This window comes from Pseudophryne corroboree, chromosome 1 (assembly GCF_028390025.1).
Source record: "Pseudophryne corroboree isolate aPseCor3 chromosome 1, aPseCor3.hap2, whole genome shotgun sequence".
In the NCBI taxonomy this organism is placed as follows: Eukaryota; Metazoa; Chordata; class Amphibia; order Anura; family Myobatrachidae; genus Pseudophryne; species Pseudophryne corroboree.
Genome location: NC_086444.1, coordinates 172,604,940 through 172,629,333, shown reverse-complemented (window position 1 = coordinate 172,629,333; position 24,394 = coordinate 172,604,940). Strand labels below are relative to the sequence as shown.

The 24,394-nt window shown below is 47.0% G+C and overlaps 1 protein-coding gene across 1 annotated transcript in view; it reads left to right on the top strand.

The window, feature by feature from the left end:
- LOC135059276 (general transcription factor IIH subunit 2) overlaps positions 1-24,145 on the top strand; it is a 118,429-nt gene extending 94,284 nt beyond the window's left edge. Inside the window, exon 16 of the mRNA XM_063963894.1 lies at positions 23,312-24,145. Coding sequence (XP_063819964.1) covers positions 23,312-23,431 — 120 coding nt within the window. The 3' untranslated portion in view covers positions 23,432-24,145. The remainder of the gene's footprint in view (positions 1-23,311) is intronic.
- Positions 24,146-24,394: the final 249 nt, after the last annotated feature.

The window sequence follows — 24,394 nt, the reverse complement described above, 5'->3', positions numbered from 1 at the left end:
AGATTCCATGCTTGACCCTTCCAACTGGATCTCCTGGACAAATGGTCAGGGTCTCATCTGCACATGCACCAGAGGATACGTCTGTCGCCGAAGGCAAGGATTTCGCTCCTCTGGTGGCTGCAAATGCCTCACCTTCTGGAGGGCCGCAGGTTCGGAAATCAGAACTAGATCCTTCTGACCACGGATGCAAGTCTCAGAGGTTGGGGAGCGGTCACCCAGGGGGAAACCTTCCAAGGAAGATGGTCAAATCAGGAAGCCATTCTTCCAATAAATATTCTGGAATTAATAACCATGTACAACGGTCTTCTCCAAGTGGCTTATCTTCTACAAGATCGGGCCATTCAAGTACAGTCAGACACTGTAACGGCGGTGGCCTACATAATCCGACAAGGAGGAACAAAGAGCAGAGCTGTAATGTCAGAGGTGACAAAAATCCTACTCTGGGCAGAAAGACTGGCGCTGTCAGCGATCTTCCTTCCAGGTGTGGACAACTGGGAAGCAGACTTCCTTAGCAGACATGATCTCTATCCAGGGGAATGGGACCTCCATCCGGAGGTGTTCAGACGTGACCAGTCGTTGGGGCGTGCCTCAGATAGACATGATAGCCTCACATCTCAACAAAGAACTTCGGAGGTACTGTTCCAGGTCCAGAGACCCACAAGCAGTGGCGGTGGATGCCCTGGTAACTTCGTGGGTGTTCCAGTCAGTGTATGTGTTCCCTCCACTTCGACTCATTCCAAGAATCCTAAAGCTCATAAAGAGAACAAGGGTTTGGGCAATTCTCATTGCGCTGGACTGGCCAAGGCGAGCTTGGTACGCGGATCTTCTGGATCTACTGCTGGAAGAACCGTGGCCTCTTCCTCTTCGCGAGGACCTTCTGCAACAAGGGCAGTTTGCTTATCAGGACTTACCGTGGCTACGTTTCATGGCATGGCGGTTGAACGCCAGATCTTAGCCCGTAAGGCTAAGAGCAAGGTCATACCTACCTTGATACAGGCTAGGAAAGGGGTAACCTCTAAACATTACAATCGCATTTGGAAAAAATGTGTCTTGGTGTGAATCCAAGAAATATACTATGGAGGAGTTTCAACTTGGACGGTTTCTCCTCTTCCTACAAGCAGGTGTGGATATGGTAAACAAGATACATTTATAGGGTGGTCACCCCTACCATTTTGTTAGCAGCTCGCCGAATCATATACAACCCAGTGCGCTGGTGCACCCTATTTTCTAGGTGTGGATATGGGTCTGCGTTTGGGATCCATAAAGGTCCAGATTTCAGCCTATTTTTTTCCAGAAACAATTGGCTGCCCTCCCTGAGGTTCAGACGTTTTTGAAAGGGGTTCTGCACATCCAGCCTCCCTTTGTGGCGCCGACGGCACCCTGGTGTTGCAGTTCCTGCAGTCGGATTGGTTTGAGCCTCTACAGGAGGTTGAGGTCAAGTTTCTCACGTGGAAGGCTGTCACTTTGTTGGCCTTAGCTTCCGCCCGACGTGTGTTGGAGTTGGGGGCTTTATCCTGTAAAAGCCCCTATTTAATCTTCCATGAAGATAGAGCTGAGCTCAGGACGCGTCAGCAGGTCCTTCCAAAGGTTGTGTCGGCTTTTCATATCAGCCAACCTATTGTGGTGCCAGTGGCTACTGACTCCTCAATTACATCAAAGTTCTTGGACGTGGTGAGGACTTTGAAGATTTATGTGAAGAGGACTGCTCGTCACAGAAAATCGGACTCTTTGTTTGTCTAGTATGATCCCAAGAAAATTGGGTGTCCTGCGTCTAAGCAGACGATTTCTCGCTGGATTAGGTTCACTATCCAGCATGCATATTCTACGGCAGGATTGTCGTGTCCAAAATCTGTTAAGGACCACTCTACTCGTATGGTGGATTCTTCCTGGGCGGCTGCCCGGGGTGTCTCGGCTTTACAACTTTGCTGAGCGACTACTTGGTCAGGGTCGAACACGTTTGCTAAGTTCTACAAGTTCGATACTTTGGCCTCTGATGACCTAAAGTTTGGTCAGTCAGTTCTGCAGGAGCCTCCGCGCTCTCCCTCCCGTTCTGGGAGCTTTGGTACATCCCCATGGTACCCCAGCATCCTCTAGGACGTAAGAGAAAATAGGATTTTAATTACCTACCGGTAAATCCTTTTCTTGTAGTCCGTATAGGATGCTGGGTGCCCGCCCAGCACTTCGTGATCCTGCAGTGGTTATCTGGTTCAGTTTAACTTTGTTCTCGGTTGAGTACTGCCTTTGTTACCTGGTTAAGTAATGTTTCAGCTTTTGCTGAGTTTCAAGTTCTTTAGCTTGGTTTGCCTTGTATGTGTGCACTGGTATGAATCTCGCCACTATCTGTGTATAATCCTTCTCTCGAAGATGTCCGTCTCCTCGGGCACAGTTTCTAGACTGAGTCTGGTAGGAGGGGCATAAAGGGAGGAGCCAGCCCACACTCTCAACCTCTTAAAGTGCCAATGGCTCCTGGTGGACCAGTCTATACCCCTTGGTACTAATGTGGACCCCAGCATCCTCCACGGACTGCAAGAAAAGGATTTACCGGTAGGTAATTAAAATCCTATTTTCTCTAACGTCCTAAGTGGATGCTGGGGACTCCGTAAGGACCATGGGGATTAGCGGCTCCGCAGGAGACTGGGCACAAAAGTAAAGCTTTAGAACTACCTGGTGTGCACTGGCTCCTCCCCCTATGACCCTCCTCCAAGCCTCAGTTAGATTTCTGTGCCCGAACGAGAAGGGTGCACACTAGGTGGCTCTCCTGAGCTGCTTAGTGAAAAGTTTAGTTTTAGGTTTTTTATTTTCAGTGAGACCTGCTGGCAACAGGCTCACTGCATCGAGGGACTAAGGGGAGAAGAAGCGAACTCACCTGCGTGCAGAGTGGATTGGGCTTCTTAGGCTACTGGACATTAGCTCCAGAGGGACGATCACAGGCCCAGCCATGGATGGGTCCCAGAGCCGCGCCGCCGGCCCCCTTACAGAGCCAGAAGACAGAAGAGGTCCGGAAAATCGGCGGCAGAAGACGTCCTGTCTTCAACAAGGTAGCGCACAGCACTGCAGCTGTGCGCCATTGCTCTCAGCACACTTCACACTCCGGTCACTGAGGGTGCAGGGCGCTGGGGGGGGCGCCCTGAGACGCAATATAAACACCTTGGATGGCAAAAAATGCATCACATATAGCTCCTGGGCTATATGGATGCATTTAACCCCTGCCAGAATACTTAGAAAAACGGGAGATAAGGCCGCCGATAAGGGGGCGGAGCCTATCTCCTCAGCACACTGGCGCCATTTTCCCTCACAGCTCCGTTGGAGGGAAGCTCCCTGGCTCTCCCCTGCAGTCACTACACTACAGAAAGGGTTAAAAAAGAGAGGGGGGGCACTAATTACGCGCAGTATAAAAGATACAGCAGCTATAAGGGGAAAAACACTTATATAAGGTTATCCCTGTATATATATAGCGCTCTGGTGTGTGCTGGCAAACTCTCCCTCTGTCTCCCCAAAGGGCTAGTGGGGTCCTGTCCTCTATCAGAGCATTCCGTGTGTGTGTGCTGTATGTCGGTACGTTTGTGTCGACATGTATGAGGAGAAAAATTATGTGGAGACGGAGCAGATTGCCTGTAATAGTGATGTCACCCCCTAGGGGGTCGACACCTGAGTGGATGAACTGTTGGAAGGAATTACGTGACAGTGTCAGCTCTGTATAAAAGACAGTGGTTGACATGAAACAGCCGGCTACTCAGCTTGTGCCTGTCCAGACGTCTCATAGGCCGTCAGGGGCTCTAAAGCGCCCGTTACCTCAGATGGCAGATATAGACGCCGACACGGATACTGACTCCAGTGTCGACGGTGAAGAGACAAATGTGACTTCCAGTAGGGCCACACGTTACATGATGGAGGCAATGAAAAATGTTTTACACATTTCTGATAATACGAGTACCACCAAAAAGGGGTATTATGTTCGGTGAGGAAAAACTACCTGTAGTTTTCCTGAATCTGAGAAATTAAATGAGGTGTGTGATGATGCGTGGGTTTCCCCCGATAACAACTGATAATTTCTAAAATGTTATTGGCATTATATCCTTTCCCGCCAGAGGTTAGGGTGAGTTGGGAAACACCCCCTAGGGTGGATAAAGCGCTCACACGCTTGTAAGGGCTCTACCCTCTCCTGAGATGGCCGCCCTTAAGGATCCTGCTGATAGAAAGCAGGAGGGTATCCTAAAATGTATTTACACACATACTGGTGTTATACTGCGACCAGCAATCGCCTCAGCCTGGATGTGCAGTGCTGGGTTGGCGTGGTCGGATTCCCTGACTGAAAATATTGATACCCTAGATAGGGACAGTATATTTTTGCCTATAGAGCATTTAAAAGATGCATTTCTATATATGCGTGATACACAGCGGAATATTTGCCGACTGGCATCAAGTCTAAGTGCGTTGTCCATTTCTACCAGTAGAGGGTTATGGACACGACAGTGGTCAGGTGATGCGGATTTCAAACGGCATTTGGAAGTATTGCCTTATTAAGGGGAGGAGTTATTTGGGGTCAGTCTTTCAGACCTGGTGGCCACGGCAACAGCTGGGAAATCCACGTTTGTACCCCAGGTCGCCTCTCAACATGAGAAGATGCCGTATTATCAGGCGCAGTCTTTTCGTGGACAAGCGGGCAAAAGGTTCCTCATTTCTGCCTGTGACAGAGGGAGAGGAAAAAAGGCTGCAGAAATCAGCCAGTTCCCAGGAACAGAAACCCTCTCCCGCCTCTGCCAAGCCCTCAGTATTACGCTGGGGCTTTACAAGCAGAATCAGGCACGGTGGGGGGCCCGTCTCAATGAATTTCAGCGCGCAGTGGGCTCACTCGCAAGTAGACCCATGGATCCTTCAGGTGATATCTCAGGGGTACAAATTGGAATTCGAGACGTCTCCCCCTCGCCGTTTCCTAAAGTCGGCTTTACCGATGTCTCCTTCTGACAGGGAGACAGTTTTGGAAGCCATTCACAAGCTGTATTCCCAGCAGGTGATAATCAAGGTACCCCTCCTGCAACAGGGAACGGGGTATTATTCCACACTGTTGTGGTACCGAAGCCGGACGGCTCGGTGAGACCGATTCTAAATCTAAAATCTTTGAACACTTACATACAGAGGTTCAAATTCAAGATTGAGTCACTCAGAGCAGTGATTGCGAACCTGGAAGAAAGGGACTACATGATGTCTCGGGACATCAAGGATGCTTACCTTCATGTCCAAATTTACCCTTCTCACCAAGGGTACCTCAGGTTTATGGTACAGAACTGTCACTATCAGTTCAGACGCTGCCGTATGGATGGTCCACGGCACCCCGTGCCAAGGTAATGGCCGAAATGATGATATTCCTTCAAAGGAAGGGAATTTTAGTTATCCCTTACTTGGACGATTCCCTGATAAGGGTAAGATCCAGGGAACAGTTGGAGGTCGGTGTAGCACTATCTCAGGTCAGGTAGTGTTGCGGCAGCACGATTGGATTCTCAATATTCCAAAATCGCAGCTGGTTCCGACGACTCGTCTTCTGTTCCTAGGGATGGTCCTGGACACAGTCCAGAAAAAGGTGTTTCTCCAGGAGGAGAAAGCCAGGGAGTTATCCGAGCTAGTCAGGAACCTCCTAAAACCGAGCCAAGTCTCAGTGCATCAATGCACAAGGGTTCTGGGTAAAATGGTGGCTTCCTATGAAGCAATCCCATTCGGCAGATTCCACGCAAGAACTTTCCAGTGGGACCTGCTGGACAAATGGTCCGAGTCGCATCTTCAGATGCATCAGCGGATAACCCTGTCACCAAGAACAAGGGTGTCCCTCCTGTGGTGGTTGCAGAGTGCTCATCTTCTAGAGGGCCGCAGATTCGGCATTCAGGACTGGGTCCTGGTGACCACGGATGCCAGCCTGCGAGGCTGGGGAGCAGTCACACAGGGAAGGAATTTCCAGGGCTTATGGTCAAGCCTGGAGACATCACTTCACATAAATATCCTGAAGCTAAGGGCCATTTACAATGCTCTAAGCTTATCAAGACCTCTGCTTCAAGGTCAGCCGGTGTTGATCCAGTCGGACAACATCACGGCAGTCACCCACGTAAAACAGACAGGGTGGCACTAGAAGCAGGAGGGCAATGGCAGAAGCTGCAAGGATTCTTCGCTGGGCGGAAAATCATGTGATAGCACTGTCAGCAATTCCGGGAGTGGACAACTGGGAAGCAGACTTCCTCAGCAGACATGACCTCCACCCGGGAGAGTGGGGACTTCACCCAGAAGTCTTCCACATGATTATAAACCGTTGGGAAAAACTCGACAGGTATTGCGCCAGGTCAAGGGACCCTCAGGCAATAGCTGTAGACGCTCTGGTAACACCGGGGGTGTACCAGTCAGTGTATGTGTTCCCTCATCTGCCTCTCATACCCAAGGTACTGAGATTGATAAGATGGAGAGGAGTAAGCACTATATTCGTGGCTCCGGATTGGCCAAGAAGGACTTGGTAACCGGAACTTCAAGAGATGCTCACGGAGGATCCGTGGCCTCTACCTCTAAGAAGGGACCTGCTCCAGCAAGGACCCTGTCTGTTCCAAGACTTACCGCGGCTGCGTTTGACGGCATGGCGGTTGAACGCCGGATCCTGAAGGAAAAAAAAGGCATTCCGGATGAAGTCATCCCTATCCTGATCAAAGCCAGGAAGGATGTAACCGCAAAACATTATCACCGCATTTGGCGAAAATATGTTGCGTGGTGCGAGGCCAGTAAGGCCCGACGGAGGAAATTCAACTGGGTCGATTCCTACATTTCCTGCAAACAGGAGTTGTCTATGGGCCTGAAATTGGGGTCCATTAAGGTTCAAATTTCGGCCCTGTCAATTTTCTTCCAAAAAGAACTAGCTTCAGTCCCTGAAGTTCAGACGTTGTAAAAGGGGTACTGCATATACAGCCTCCTTTTGTGCCTCCAGTGGCACCTTGGGATCTCAATGTAGTTTTTGGGTTCCAAAAGTCACATTGGTTTGAACCACTTAAATCTGTGGAGTTAAAATATCTCACATGGAAAGTGGTCATGCTGTTGGCCCTGGCCTGGGCCAGGCGCGTGTCAGAATTGGCGGCTTTATCCTGTAAAAGCCCTTATCTGATTTTCCATTCGGACAGGGCGGAATTGAGGACTCGTCCTCAGTTTCTCCCTAAGGTGGTTTCAGCGTTTCACCTGAACCAACCTATTGTGGTGCCTGCGGCTACTAGGGACTTGGAGGACTCCAAGTTGCTAGACGTTGTCAGGGCCCTGAAAATATATATTTCCAGGACGGCTGGAGTCAAAAAATCTGACTCGCTGTTTATCCTGTATGCACCCAACAAGCTGGGTGCTCCTGCTTCTAAGCAGACTATTGCTCGTTGGATTTGTAGTACAATTCAGCTTGCACATTCTGTGGCAGGCCTGCCACAGCCAAAAATCTATAAATGCCCACTCCACAAGGAAGATGGGCTCATCTTGGGCGGTTGCCCGAGGGGTCTCGGCTTTACAACTTTGCCGAGCAGCTACTTGGTCAGGAGCAAATACGTTTGTAAAATTCTACAAAATTGATACCCTGACTGAGGAGGACCTGGAGTTCTCTCATTTGGTGCTGCAGAGTCATCCGCACTCTCCCGCCCGTTTGGGAGCTTTGGTATAATCCCCATGGTCCTTACGGAGTCCCCAGCATCCACTTAGGACGTTAGAGAAAATAAGAATTTACTTACCGATAATTCTATTTCTCGTAGTCCGTAGTGGATGCTGGGCGCCCATCCCAAGTGCGGATTGTCTGCAATACTGGTACATAGTTATTGTTACCAAAAAAAAATCGGGTTATTGCTGTAGTGAGCCATCTTTTCTAGAGGCTCCTCTGTTATCATGCTGTTAACTGGGTTTAGATCACGAGTTGTACGGTGTGATTGGTGTGGCTGGTATGAGTCTTACCCGGGATTCAAAATCCTTCCTTATTGTGTACGCTCGTCCGGGCACAGTATCCTAACTGAGGCTTGGAGGAGGGTCATAGGGGGAGGAGCCAGTGCACACCAGGTAGTTCTAAAGCTTTACTTTTGTGCCCAGTCTCCTGCGGAGCCGCTAATCCCCATGGTCCTTACGGAGTCCCCAGCATCCACTACGGACTACGAGAAATAGAATTATCGGTAAGTAAATTCTTATTTTCTTCAACTGGGTGTGCTGGCTCATCCCCTCTATGCCCCCTCCCACAGGCAGTTGAGAAAAAAGTGCCCTCAGGAGAGGATGCACATCTCTCCAGCTTCACAGAGTTTTCTTCAATTTCATTGGCTGTCACAGCCGCAGCACGCCGCACACCCCTAACGCTGCCTGAAGGTGACAGCGGTGGTGAGTACACTCCGGGGGCCCCGCTAGGGGGTACCCGGTTCAAAGTGCGGCTGATCACGGGTTAGATGTACGGGACCCTCCCTGGGGGATTCCGCTAGGATCCCCCGTGAGTACACTGGCTCAAACAGGCTTAACTAAGCACTTGTGTGAGGTTTTAAGCGTATTGGAGATTTTGCCAGTATAAATAATATGTATAGCTCCGACACCATTGGTGGGAGCGGAGCTTCCTCAGAGCGGGACCAGCAGCGTTTTGGCGCCTTTCTCTGCTTACAGCAGCAATCAGCAGCACACACTCAGCGCTGCCTGCCACACAGACGCGCTGGAAATTGGTACAAGGTGTAGCTAAGGGGAGAGCCGCTTGTGTACACTATTCTGAGCCTATTCAGGACTGCATTTATTGGTGTTATTGTGATTACAGAGCTGACAGTCTCACTGGGGCTGTGCAGCTCCGGGTGTACTGGTATTTCTCCCTCTCTGTGTGTGTACTCATGTACAGTAGGAAAAGCAGGCTTGTATTATAACTGTCTGTGTGTAAGTGTGTGTTTGTACTTACTGTGACTAATATGGGTAAGCACAAGCTGTGCAGTATCTGTCACACCAGATTCTCTCCATTGTCTAATGACTCTGTCTCCTGTGAGCAATGAGGCTGGGGGAGAGGGTACAGAGCCCCACTGGTTAGGGTCTCTTAAAATTATGATGCCAGATATGTCATCCCAGCTCACTGCTAATGTGCAGAAGACTCAACTACTGCAACAAGATGTTGCAGATTTAGCTGCTAGGGCTGATACCCCCCCCCCCCCCCCACACTTCCTACAGGTCCCCAGAAGCGTGGATTACCTGCTCTGCTCTCTGATACAGATGATGTCCAGGATGATGGGGATGACCAGGACCTCATTAGTGGGGATCCCGATTCTACTCAGGGTATTGAACCCCTCATTTTGGCTATAATGGATGTGTTACAGCTCCCTCTACAGGATGCTTCTTTACAGCAGTCGTTTTTCTTTGTACAAAACAAGCCCAATGTCACTTTCTCTGTATCTCCAGAGTTAGTTGACTTATTCAAACAGGCCTGGAAAAATCCAGACAAAAAATTCCAAGTTGTCCAAAAAGGTTTTGCGCACTTTCCCATTTGCTCCTCAAGGTAGAAAATTTGGGGAGCAACCCCCTGCGGTGGATGTCTCCGTCTCTCACCTGTCTAAGAAGGCGGTGCTGCCTGCCCCAGGCTCCTTTCTATGAAGGATCTGGGGGATAGAAAGATAGGGACTATCCTAAAATCTATATACACTACAGCCGGTCTGTCACAAAGACCGGTCGTTGCGGGTTGCTGGATGACCCATACCATTAATTCTTGGGCCTCGCAAATTCAGGGGGGCCTCTCGGGGTATATGCCCTTAGTTACCATGGTTTTCATCCTGAAACACCCGTGTCCTTTGTGATTCCCTCAAGGAGATGGGGAACATAAATGCTCGGATGTCGGCCATGGCAGTGATGGCGCGCAGGGCCTTGTGGTTGCTTCAGTGGATTGCGAACGCAAAATCCAAACGTAATGTGAAGTCCCTCCCCTTTTCTGGGGAATGGCTTTTTGGGGTTGAGTTGGATGCCTGGATTTCCAAGGTTACTGCCGGGAAATCCTAGTTTTTCCCCTCTGGGGCCACGCCGGCGAGACGTTCCTATCCGGGACTGTCTGTCCAGTCCTTTCAGTCTTGCACATTTTGATCAAAGGCCAGAGGTGCCTCCAGTGCGGCTAGAGGTAACAGAGGTAAGTCCAGAAACCTGCAACTACCAGTCCTCAGGAACAGTCCACCAGTTCTGCTTCCACTAAAGCCTCAGCATGACGGTGCCCACCCACCCCTAGAGGGGATCTCGAGGTGGGAGCTCGACTGCGCCACTTCATCCGTGACTGGGAGATCTCCTGCCAGGATGCCTGGATCAAGGAGCTCGTTTCTGAAGGCTACAAGCTAGAGTTCGACAGTACTCTCCCCCCCCCCCCCCCCCCCCTTCCGCCCCCCAACGATTTTTCAAATCAAGCTTTGGAAGATATGCAAGTTATGTTACAACAGGCTATCCAAAAATTGGTCCAGTTCCACGTCATTGTTCCAGTACCTCTACCGCAATGCAGCAAGGGGTTTTACTCAAACCTGTTTGTGGTGCCGAAGCCAGACTGGTCGGTTAGACCCATTCTGAATCTGAAATCCTTGAATCCTTATTTAATGGTATTCAAGATGCAGTCCCTGCATGCAGTGATTGCGGGCCTGGAAGAACCGGAATTTATGGTCTCCTTGGATATCAAGAAAGCATATCTCCACATTCCGATTTGGCCTCCTCATCAGGCGTACCTGCGGTTTGCCCTGCTGGATGATCACTTCCAATTCCAGGCACTACCTTTCGGCCTGTCAACAGCCTTGAGGGTATTCATGAAGGTGATGGCGGAGATGATGCTTCAACTCCGGATCCAAGGGATCAATGTGGTGCCTTATCTAGATGATCTTCTGATAAAGGCAAGATCCAGGGAACTTCTGTTGCTCCATATCGACCGCACCATCCGTCTTCTGTCCGACCATGGGTGGATCCTCAACTTAAAGAAGTCCCACCTGGAGCCAACTCAGAGGCTCCTGTTCCTGGGGATGTTGCTCGGTACTGTGGCACAGAAAGTGTTTCTACCAGAGGACAAGGTGACAGCACTTCAGGAGATTGACCGAATGGTGCTCCGACCTACTCGGGTGTCCATACATCTCTGCATAAGATTGTTGGGGAAGATGGTTGCCTCCTACAAGGCAATTCAGTATGGGAGGTTCCATGCCAGAACGTTTCAGTTGGATCTCCTGAGCAAGTGGTCCGGATCACATCTCCAGATGCATCGGATGATTCAGCTGTCACCTCAGGCCAGGATTTTCCTCCTGTGGTGGCTTCAGTCCTCCAATCTCCTGGAAGCACGGAGTTTCGGGATTCAGGATTGGACCCTCCTCACGACGGATGCAAGTCTACGAGGATGGGGAACTGTCACCCAAGGGGCACAGTTCCAGGGCAGGTGGTCAGCCCACGAGGCCCTCCTTCCGATCAACATTCTGGGCTATCTACAATGCTCTGCTTCAGGCCTCTCCCCTTCTCAAGGCTCACTCGATCCAGGCACAGTCAGACAATGCCACAGCGGTGGCTTATATCAATCGACAAGGAGGGACAAAAAGCAGAGCCTGCATGCGAGAGGTGTCAAAGATACTCCCTGGGCAGAAAGAAATGCAAGAGCCATGTCGGCAATCTTCATTCGGGTGTGGACAACTGGGAGGCGGACTTCCTGAGTCTTCACAATATCCACCCGGGGGAGTGGGGGCTTCACCATCTGGTGTTGCAGCAGATCATCGACCAGTGGGGTTGCCCACAAATAGACATGATGGCTTCTTGTTTCAACAAGAAACTTCCCTGGTATTGCTCACGGACCAGGGACCCTCAGGCGAGGGCAGTGGGCGCACTGGTTATGTCCGTTGAAGACTCTTGGCCTCTACCATTCAGAAGAGATCTTCAACAAGGACCGTTCATCTACGCGGACTTACGCCATCTTCATTTGACGGCATGGAGGTCGAGCGGAACATCCTAGCTCACAAGGGCCTTTCCAAGAAGGTTATTGCAACCATGGTTCAAGCGTTTCCGCCGTTTCCTGCAGGCTGGTGTGGATAAGAGCTTACGTCTGGGTTCCATTAAGGTCCGGATTTCAGCTCTCTCAATTTTCTTTCAGAAAAAATTGGCAGTGTTGCCGGAAGTTCAGACCTTCTTGCAGTTGGATGTTGTGTTGAAATTTCTACAGTCCTCCTGGTTTGAACCTCTGATGACGGTAGAAGACAAGTATCTCACGTGAAAGACGGTGATGTTACTGGCCCTGGTTTCTGCTAGACGCATCTCATAATTGGGGGCCTTCCTGCTGAAGGTTGTCTCCGCGTTTCACCTGAATCAACCTATTGTAATTCTGTCAAGTTCTGATGCTTCTGCTGATCTGGAGGCATTGGATGCTGTGCGTGCCTTGAAGATCAATGTCAAGTGCACAGTTAGGGTCAGAAAGACGCATTCCTTTTCGTGCTCTATGATGCGCAGAAAAAGGGTTGTCCTGCTTCAAAGCAGTCCATTGCTCGTTGGATTCAGCTTACTATCCAACAGGCCTATGTGTCGGCAGCCTTACCTGTCTCTGAAGGCCCACTCTACAAGATCAATGGGCTCTTCCTGGCCGGCTGCCCGTGGAGTCTCAGCCTTGCAACTATGCTGGGCTGCTATCTGGTCAGGGAAGAACACCTTTGTGAAGCTCTACAAGTTTGATACCAAGTTTGGGCAGTCGGTGCTGCAGCAGTCTCCGCATGTTCCCGCCGGTACTGGAGGCTTTGGGACGTCCCCATCGTACTAGTTTTCCCCAATATCCGTTATGGATGCTAGAGAAGATAAGATTTTAATAACTTCCGGTAAATCTTTTTCTCATAGTCCATAAGGGATATTGAGCGCCCGCCTCAGTGCGTTGTTTTTTCTGCAGGTTCTTGTTCTGTGGTTACCTGTTCAGCTGTTGCTGTTGACAGCCGTTGCTGGTTGTTATGTTTGTGGTGTGCTGGTGTGTAAATCTCACCACCCTTTATCATATTCCTTCTCTCATATATGTCCTTTCTCCTTTGGCACATTTTTACCTATAACTGCCTGTGGGAGGGGGCATAGAGGGGAGGAGCCAGCACACCCAGTTGAAGAAATTTAAAGTTCACTGGCTCCTTTGGACCCCGTCTATACCCCATCGTACTAGTTTTACCCAATATCCCTTAGGGACTACGAGAAAAGGATTTACCCGTAGGTATTAAAATCCTATTTTCATCTCCTCTTTTAACATTTGTGATGACCCTGTATCGTGTTGTACACTCAATTCTTAATATCCTTCCAACATCCATCATGTGTAGAACATCCAGTTCAGCCTGTTTATATTTATCAAAGTCCTTCTACCTGGGATCCTTCATCCGGGAAATACACAGCAGCCTGTACATGTTTTTCCCTTTCATCCATGGGGGAAACTGGAAATGATGGTATAGCTGGAGCTGAAGGAGTCTGGGCACCAAAAGTTTAATCTTCCATCCAGCATACGCTTCTTCTCCTCTATACCCTACTCCCTGCCTGTAGCCACCATTTTTTTTGGTGTGCTAGGAGCTGGGCACATTTTTTTGTAGCTGCTGTTCTTTTTATTTCAATTTAGAATTACTTTCACTTGGGCAGTTGGCGGCTCCACTTCAGGCGCAAGGCTCACTCCGGCTGCTCCATTAGGACCCTGCTTCGCTGTCCCAAGAACTAGCAGCAGAGTCAGCTGCTCAGGCAGATCCCTGTAGCACAGTGTGTGGACACAGCTGTGGCCAGAGCACAGGGGCAACAGGTAAGTTGCTCAACGAGGCACAACAGCGGGGAAGGCTGCAGGAGGGGACGACTCATTGGCGGTATTACATCCAGTTGCCTACTGGACCACCAGGGCCATTAATTGCATGGGAATGCCATTAACTTGGGGGCAAATCCCTTTAATTGGCCATCTGGAAGGAGCCGTTGCCCAGTTCTTTCCTTCCTAGGAATGTTTGTTTAGAGGTTTTCCAGTAGTGCACTATTTCCCGCATAGGTGGTCCACTTTGCATGCTTTTTTTTGTGTGTTTCCCTGTTGGTATGCCGATATGTCTGCCAAGGAATAATTCCTCAAAGACTGCCCAGGAGAAAGACGCTTCTATGCTCAAATATAGTTCTGGCAACAACTGTAAACGTATTCTCAAGTGTAAGTTATGTAGAATCACGAGGGGCACTTTGTGAGCAGTGCTTTTCAGGCTCCACAGCACTTGGGTCCTCCCAGGTGGCCGTGTGGGCTTCCATCTTACCCTAGGCAATGCTGGAACTAGCGAAACAATTCTGTTCTTCCAGGTTATCTCCAATTGTTGCACCTACTTCTGGTCCCTTCGGATTTCCAGTAGCTCTCCAACTAGCAATAGTGGAGCTGCCGTGGGTACAGGGCTTATCCCAGTCCCTACAGGGTCTTATGCAGTTCTCCAACTCCAACTTCCTCCAGAGACCATCTAAATGTCCTATGTCAACCCTCCTACAGTCAGTCTTGCTGTTGACATTTCTTCACCAGTGTAGGAAGAATTTCCACAAGATTCGGACATAGTTGTCCTCTGTACATGATGATGACCAATCTATTTCAGTTAATATGGAAGCTTTAAGTACCATGGTCAAATCAACCTTACTTTTTTAAGAATTCTGATAGTACACCTTCTCAGGAGGTAGCTTTCTTCAAATGAAAGTAGACTGTTACTTTCCCTTCTTTCGCTCATCTTGAGGATCTTATTGTGGAAACCTGGACTTGTCCAAATAGGCGTTTCCAAGTCTTTAAATATACAGATGAAGCCTCGCTCATCTATACCGTCTATGGCGTTTGTCCCGATCACGGAGTCGCAGTGTGCCTGGTTGCAAGGCAGCATGTTTTGTCGCAGGGTGGCGCATAGAGCTTAGAAAGGCGTATGACATTACCGGTGAGAGTAATAACAGTGATCATCCACTAGATGTCGCTTGTGGAATTCACCATTGCACGTGCGTGGGGTTAGCAGAGCTGCCCACCAAATAACGGTTCACTCATGCCAGTCATCTCTTGATCTCTAGGTGCATGCACAATGCTATCAGGCTTTACAAATGAATGTGCCTTCTTTGGCTTCTGGGTGAGCCATCATTTGCCGGGCAGCTCTGCTAATGCCGGGCGTCTTTTCTTGCTGTAAATGCATCTTACAGATGCATTTTCGCTGGGAAAAAACCCACGATCAGCGCTACAGAGCACACTGCGGCATGGTGTGACTTCATGGGCTGTTTAGCGTTACTGCAGCAAGGACGTAAGAGGACACATCTGTAGATTGGCTCAGCGTCTCCAATGCACACAAAGAAAAGCACAGTTCAGAGTTCTACACAGCTCTCTAAAAGAATAAAATAATAATTACAATCAGCAATAGAGTTGGGACACACAGCACTATAAAAAAAAAAAATAACAATGAGCAACATCACTATGTCACTGCAGGTGTCAGTCACCTGTCTCCATATCTCTCTTGGCATAGTGGTATCACCGATGGTTACCATGCCTGTGAGCTAGGGTTCGATTCCCGCAAAGGACAAACTTGTACTGTATATCTGTGTAAAGATTAGCATCAACAGTTTTTTCTAATTTTGCCAAAACAAGTCCTCTCATACTTTGTATACAGTCTCAAACATGCACACAGATATACAGTCAAAATTAGAATAAAATGTAGGTGCTACTTAGTGCACAAATATTCAAGTGTGACTTTTCAAATTACGAGAGTCTTATCTTTGAGACTGAGTTTGCTGTACTTCTTCCTGGGCCTCCCCATTGCTTTAATAGGCAGCATCCCCCAGCTCCAATACCACCCCTGTGAGACTTGTGATTTCGCAGACTGTGTGTACTGCTTAGTAAATGACAAACACAACACAGCCGGTACACTACTGTATGTAAGTGAATGGCTCCTACTGCCTTTGATTGGGGGAAGGGAACACAGAAGGCACATTCCTTTGTAAGGCATATTAGCATTGTGCATGCACCAAGACATCGAGAGATGCCTGGAGTGAGTGAGCCATCAGTTGCCAGGCATCGCTGCTAATGTCGGACGTCTTTATTTTTGCCATAAATGCATCTTCTATGCATCGCTATGTGAATAGGACGCACAAGCAGCTTCTGCTGATTAAAATCATATGCAGCATGGCTATATTCTGTGTGTAATAGCGGCTCTATCTGCATCCGAAATTATACTTCAGTGTTCTCCAGGAAAACACTGTACAGTAGCAGAGCATTTTGTATGCAAATACAGTTGCAGTCACACACAGAATATAGGCATGCTGAACATCATTTAAATCAGTAGAAGCTGCTTGTGCATCAGATTACATTACTTTGTGTCTAAGACGCATTTTCGCGGAAAAAACTGCAAACAAAGACAATTGACGCTACTGAGTCCCGCTGCGGCATGGTGTGACTTCAAGGACTGCAGGAATGATGTAAGAGGACACATCTGTAGATTGGCTCAGCATCTCCAATGCACACAAAGAAAGCACAGTTCAGAGTTCTGCACAGCTTGGCATAATGGTATCACCGATGCTTGCCATGACTGTGAACTAGTTTTTGATTCCCGAAAAGGACACACAATTATATAGTATACCTGTGTAAAGATTAGCAGCCACAGTTTTTCTCTAATTTTGCCAAAACAAGTTCTGTCATACTTTGTATACAGTCTCAGATATGCACACAGATATACAGTCAAAATTAGAATTTTTTTTTTAGGTGCTACTTAGTACACAAATATACAAGTGTGACTTTTCAAATTACGAGAATCTCATCTTTATGAGATTGAGCAATGGACCATTGCTTTAACACATAAGTTTGCGTCTGTATACACTATTTTTATTTATTTATATTGATTAATTTTTTTGGTCCTGACAGAGAATGAATATTTTCTACAGCGTCCCTTTATTTACAGTACGCTATACCAGTGGTTCTCAACCGCGGTCCTCAAGTACCCCCAACAGTTCATGTTTTCCAGGTCTCACAGGATTGCAAGTGAAATAATTTGCTCCACCTTTTGAAATGGGTCTTTTAAAATGTTTCAGTGAGTAATGAATACACCTGTTCAACTGCTAGGTGACCTGGAAAACATGAACTGTTGGGGGTACTTGAGGACCGAGGCTGAGTACCACTGCGTTATACACTTCAAGTTCCTGATTGCCTTTTGCCAGAGCTTGCTAAGAGTACACTATTACAGTACGACTACTGTACTGTACTGTGTATCCATCCGCCGCTATTCACTCTACAGTACTGTATTAGTGGAGCATTAGCCACCCAGTGGTGAATATGTGTATTGCATGCTGTGTATGTTGTCGCACCTGAACGAGCCTCTCTGAAATGCTCAGTTTAAGCGGAGAAACTGCAACGAGGAGGGAGGCCCCATCTGTTTCATGATTTTATTTATCCCTTGCCTTTCTTGGACAGGGCAAAATAGGAAACGCCTTCTCTGGTAGATGCATGACTAGGTGGACTCCAACCTAGGGGTGCCAAGGCTGGTGGCTGTCTTATGCTTTTTTCTGAGTCATGGCTTTGCAACTTGTGGTTGCACAGTATTGTCTTGTGAGGTTATGATTTAGACAACTGTGAGGCACCTCCAGATCAGTTCTTCACAATGAGTCTGCCTCTCGATCTCATCAAAACAGGCATTTCAGGAGTTCCATCAGGGCCCTTTTTGCCTCTGACTTCATACCCCCAGTTCCGCCTTATCAATCTCTTCCTCGTACAGAAGCCGGTTGGCACGTTCTGCCAAGGCCTCTACTTAAAGTCTCTAAATGTCTTCCACAAGGTTCCCCGGATATATAGGGAATCCCTCTGGTCCATCATGCAGTCCGTGAAACTGGGCGATTTCCTGGCATTCCTGGATCTCAAGGACACTTATCTACACATTCCCATTCAGGAGGAGCAACAATGATTTCTCTGCGTTGCTGTTCTATCTGATCATTGTCAGTTTTGTGCCTTACCGTTTGGATTTTCAACAGCACCTTATGTTTTCACAAAGGTCTTGTTGGTAATGGCACTGACCTTCGTTTTCACAGGAGCCAGATCGTCGTAGACCTGAAAGACCTCCTCGTGGCTCAACTGTCACTCAACCTTCAGTCACATCGCCTTCTGACAGTTCAGGTCCTCCAGATGCATGGTTTGCTCATCAGTCTAGCATGTGCATGTCTCAAAGGATGCTTCACCTGATGGCTTTGCTGAACACTTGGTCCCTGAGGGTTTTTCCTCTCGAGGGACAAGATTTGTGATTTATAGGAGAAAACTCATAGTTTTAGTACATTTTTGCTTGCCTCCAGATGGAAATCCATTTTAGATGGAACCAATCTGACCTTCTCTGGTGTCAACTTCTCTCCTTATCACAGGACGTGCACTACTCTCTGCTATGGTGGCTTCTGTCCTCCCACTTGAACAAGTAATGTCCCCTTTTGGTTCCAGAATTGATGCTTCCAATAAACAGAGTTTGAGAGGGTGGAGCACTGTGACTCACCAATTCACATTCCAGGGTCAATGGACTGCATAAGAATCCCAACATTCAATCAAAAATCTGGAACTCCGAGCGATTTACCAAGGTTAGGCAAGGCCACTTCTTCAGGGTAATGTGATTAATGTCCAATCGGACAACATTACCAAGTCCCGTACATCAATCATCAGGGTGACACTCAAAGCCAGGGAGAAGTCACCAAATGTCTCCATTTGGTGGAACAATTCCTTCCCGCTCCCTCAGCAGTTTGCATCCCAGGAGTCTAAAACTTGGAAGCAGACTATCTCAGTCAGTAGGATGTTCAGAAAGGGCAATGCTCTCTCCCCCTCTTCTCCATGTTACAATCAGTTGGTAGATCGCTGGGGCATCCCATCATAACATGATGACCTTTTGTCACAATAACTAGTACTGTACTGATACAGGACTTTGGACCCAGAAGCTGTTCTAGTGGATGCACTTGTCCGTTCCATAGACATTCCCTCTCAACTATCTTTTTTCGCCAGTCTCTCAGATGCCATGAGTCCTCCGCAAGCTAAAGATGGGAGGGCAGATTGGCCATTATGGTGGCTCCAGGCTTGTCATGCAGGGCCTTGTACTCGGCGCCTGTCAGTGGCTCTGCTCCCTCTTGGTGCCTGCCTCTCAAGCCGGATCCTTGTCCTAGGGCCTACATCCGTATCTCCTTTGCCTGTCTTTGATGGTATGGCTGTTGAAACAGCCCTTTTGAAAGCTAGGGATTTATCTGGCTCTGTGGTGAGCATAGAAACATAGAATTTGACGGCAGATAAGAACCACTTGGCCCATCTAGTCTGCCCCTTTTTTTTTTTTTTACCATATTTTTTATCACAAACCTTATTTGATCCTTATTTCTTTGTAAGGATATCCTTATGTTTATCCCATGCAACATGCTTTGCGCAAAGAAACCAGTGTTGTCAAGAGCCTATTATCAAGTGTGGCATGCCTATTTTACCTGGTGTTCAGTCCGACAGCTGGAGCCGCCTTTCTAGGGTTTTATCCTTTTTACAGTCAGGCTTGGACTTCTATCTCTGTCTTTTTTTCCCTCGAAGTTCAGTTCTCTGCTTTGTCTGTTCTTTTTCAGCACAGAATTGTTCTTCTACTGGCCGTCCAGACCTTTCTTCAAGCGGTACTTCCTCCGGTGTACCCGTGCAATATGGTTTTGGTTGGTAAAAGCTCTCCAGTCTCTCTCCTTCTGAACTCTTGGAATCTTGACCTCTGCTGACTCACCTGGAAGATGATGTTCCTCCTTGAGATATCTTTTGCTCAATGGGAGTTGAGTGCCTTGTCTCAAAAGTCCCCTTTCGTGAACTTCTATCCTGACCATGCGGTCCTCCGCATCAAATTGGGTTTTCTTCCGAAGGTGGTTCACAAATTTGATATCAATCAGGACATTTTGGCGCCTTCTCTTCCTGAGGAGGCTTTTTGGGGGCCGAGCTTTTCTCTCGCTTCCCTGAACATGGTACGGACTCAAAAATTTCCATTGATCGGATTCACTTTCTGTGCTTTTACAACATTAATAAGAGGGGCTGGACTACTGCCTATCAAATGCTGGCATGTTGGATTAAAACGGTCATCTAGCAGCCATACACTTTGACCAACATACCAGGTTCGAACTTGGTGAGGTTTTCTTGACCAGGTCCGTGGGCGTTTAATGGACATCTTAATTGGGGCCTCGGCAGAGCAACTGTGCATAGCGGCTACGTGGTCCCCTGTTCACATCTTCATAAAATTCTATAGTTTTGACACCTTTGCCTCAAGAGCTGCTAACTTTGGGTGAAGGTTCCTACGCACAGCTCAGATGCATTCCCTCCCTTAGGGGGACAGCTTTGGAATGTCCCTTTGTTTTCCAGTGTGCCCTATGAATGAAAGAGAACATGAGATTTTGTTTTATTTCTCCTTTTCTCTGATTCCACGAGGGACACTGGACGCCCACACTAATGACCCTGGCTTGTTCAGGGTTGTTTTTCCTGAGTTGTGGCAATCCAGGGCCATGGCTTTCTCCTTGTGTGAATGTTCTGTGTGTCTGGCCTTTTTCCTCCTCTATTTCTACACACTGTCCTTGGCCTTTGCTATTATCAACTGGTAGCTGTAGGCAGATGGTGGGGGGTATAAGGAAGGTTGAGTCTGTGGTGGTTTGATGATTAACCTTTTGGTGCCCAGACTCCTCCAGCTCAACCTATGCCCATTGTTTTCCATTGTCCCCCATGGAATCAAACAAAAGCATTTATCAGTTAAGAAAATGCTTGCATTATGGTAATCACTATTGGAGTGTGATTATAAACACCAAAAGTAATTGAGTTCTTCCCAAGCCCCAGAAGTAACTGGTTATTGATATATTTAATCACCAAGTGATGCATTTTATCAACATTTATTTTCTCTAGTCTACAGAGTAAGCATGCATAAGATCCCGGCAGCCGGGATGGCGGCGGTCACAGTACCAACGCCGGCATCCCGCTGGTCAAGATCCCGACAGGGGTGAGGTAAGTATTTAACCCCTCCCCACCCCAACCTTAACCCTCCCTTACCGCAGCCTAATCCTAACCTCCCCCGTTAGTGCCTAACCCGGATATCCTTCCTTAGTGCCTAAACCTAACCTCCACTTTCCAGTCTAACCCTAACCCTTCCCAATTGGAGCCTAAATCTTACCCCCCCCCCCCCATCCGCAGTCTAACCCCACCCCCCCTTACCACGGGTGGTACCTCTATCTAACTCCTGCTGCCAAACCCTAAACCTCCTGGCTATACTTACCGTTGGGATCATGAGCTGTCTGATGGGTGCCGGGATTCCTGTATCGGTATTTTGGCTGCCGGGATACCAACAGCTGGTATCTTAAACGTATACCCATAAGACACTAGTAGACAAAATAAGTACCATCTGTGGGAACATCTAGTTTTTCATTTATATGCACTTATTCCCTTCATTCCTTTGCTGGTATCAACTTGTTGTTATTTGTGGACTGTAATGTGTGTACTCAACAGTCTGTAGTGTGTTCCTTTTTACTCTGTCATGGAAATGCATTTCCAACTTGAACTAATTAATTTTTTGCAATTATGCAATATACTCTGATTTAACAGCAGTGCCAGTTTTTCTTGGATTTTTGCCATGGGATTTGGGGCATAATTCAGACCTGATCACTGTTGTGTGAAAACGCACAGCGGCCGATTATCGAATGACTGCGCATGCACTGCAGTGTGCACACGTGGGCCCAAACAGCGACAGAATGGTGCGAAAATTTTGATCGTTAGGCGTACGCAAGGTGATTGACAGGAAGCGGATATTTGTGGGTGGTAATTGGCCGTTTTCTTGGAGTGTCAGGAAAAACGCAGGCGTTCCCAAGCGTTTTCAGGGTGGGTGTGTGACGTCAGCTCCGGCCCCGATCAGCCAGTTTCTTTCGCAGTGTAGGGCTAAGTCCTGGGCTACGCACAGAATGGAAAAATCATTAGATGGTGAGTGAGTTGCGAACGGATTTGCAGCTGCTCGCTGTTTGGCTAAGTTTTTGCATGGCGTATGCATGCATTCACACACTTGCACTCCCCAAGGGGCGGCGGCTATCTGATGGTAAACCTCAGCAAAAATGCAGAGGAGCGAAAAGGTCTGAATTAGGCCCATGAAGCGGCGATATTTTTAGAGTCATAACTAGCCTAGTATTGCCTTAAAGAAAAAAAATGCTTTATATCCTACAGCAAAAATGCTGAAACAGTTGGTAAATCAAGGGCTATTGCATTTTACCAATATTCTTTTAAGCTAATTATTTAGCACAGCGTGGCTACAGTACATGTATTCTAAGTTGAGGTTATTTGTAGTCAGGATGATGGGCTTTAATTGGTATAACAACTTTTTTAGACCATTAGATCCTTTAATATTGATTGTTGCACCCCGTCTTGCAAAACAGGGATTGTCCTTTAGGTGTTATAAACCAACTACGGACTACCACTTACTCATATGTACTCTGTTTTCCAGGACCCTAAAGAAATTGTCCCAACACATAAATTTGTCATTTGAATGGATAGCTCCCTGTCTCTATCATCAGGCTACCTAAGTAATGGTTCCTGTGTGATAAGAGCCAACACAGTATCCTGTTTTGCTACTTCAAATCTGGCTCTATAGGATTGTGCTCTACCACAAGTGTTTAATGAAAATAAAATGAAGACTAGAGTGCAAGAGGGGTGTGACCACATTGTGCACCACCTGTACTTACCCACATTACTGCTACCTCAAGCTGTAAACTGTATTAAAAGCAGGGAATGTTAGTTACTGTACACATATCATACTATATGTTAACTGACCAACTCATGCCAAAGTCTTCTGGTTCTAGCCGGTGAGCTCAGAAGATCATTGTCTTTTTGTTTTCTCCAAATCAGGCCTGCTAGATGGGTGTCAGATTTCTTATGGTATTTCTAACATCACACAGTTTAGGGATCTCAGAGAAAGGACCTAATCAGGTAAAAGTAAGGGTTATTAATAGGGAAGGGGGTACATTTATTTATGGTAATTAGTCAAACTCTCCCAAACAGTAGAACAACACTTTTAAACTGTGTGTGTACATACAATATTTCCTATATATATATATATATATATATATATATATATATATACATATAATGTGTATTTGTTGAAAGGTACACATAGCGGCCCCTCCTAGCCTCACAAGCGCTCGCGATTTTCTTCGCCATACCTATTTTCTAGTCCTTCTAACAGGGGACTCTGTTGGAGTAGCAGCTGATCTCCTAGTACTCTGTTTTGGCGCAGGATAAGGAAGTTTCTGTCACCATATAGATAGATTTACTCTTTCTCTTCCTATAGTGGTTTGAGTTTGCTGCTATGTTATGTCATGTTAATTTCTCTTTATTCTCTTCTAGGTTTACATTTGCCTGGTTTGTCAGGGTGTATTCTGTGTGGAGTGTGACTTGTTTATTCACGATTCTCTACACTGTTGCCCTGGATGTATTCACGCACAGCCAAACCCTTCTGTAGTATGACATGCATCTACAGTGCCAGAGACGTGGGGAGTGACGTGGGGCGAGTGCCATCTCCATTATTGTTGAAGACTACAGAATGTGATTAGAAATGGACACTATTCTCCTATCGCCAAGCATGGTTTGTTTGTCCGTTTGCCTTCCAGAAAAGAACAAACCAGTTTATGTATTAGCTGTCCCTTTCTGGCATACTTTTAAATGGTATAGATTGTGCCAATTTGTAAGAATGTTGCTTGTTTTCCTAAGTATAAGCACAGCAGCTGTGACCTGTGTGACTCCTGCAACTAGAGAATATTTGTTAATTGATGGTTGCTTGGACTTATTACAGTATGTGACCGATATGGATTAGATTTTTGAAAACTAATGGTTTGCTAAATACTGTACATTTCAAATGTGTTTGAACACCGAATATAATTTAAATAATGAAATACAATTAAATATGCTAAGAAATTGCAGAAACTTCCAAAATCTTATCAGGGTTTTAAACCTGTTATATCTGTAAGTAGATATATGTTGTTCATATGATATATGTATGTAAATATATTTGTTACACATTTGTACCCATGTGGGCTCCCTATTTCAGTATAGTCCTATAAACAATATTGTATTTTAGATACAGTATCTTTGAGCAATTTGTATATATACAGTTTTTCACTTGGTTTCATATGTTTACATTTGTTTTATATATTAAAATACAAACTGTCTTCTGATTTAAAATGGACATGTTATTGATTTAGCGGTGCAAATGATTGTGTTAAACATTGCTTTGGATTACTTACTACACTGCTTACATCCTACTGACTCCTCCACTACCAGTTTACTATTACCTAGTTGAGTTACACATTATACATTCTGGGGTATATGCAATTACCGGCGAATCGCGGCAATTTTTCTCCCGTTTTTTAATTCGACACAATTCGACCGTCGAATTCCGGCAAGTGGGTGCCGGAATTCAACATATTCAAT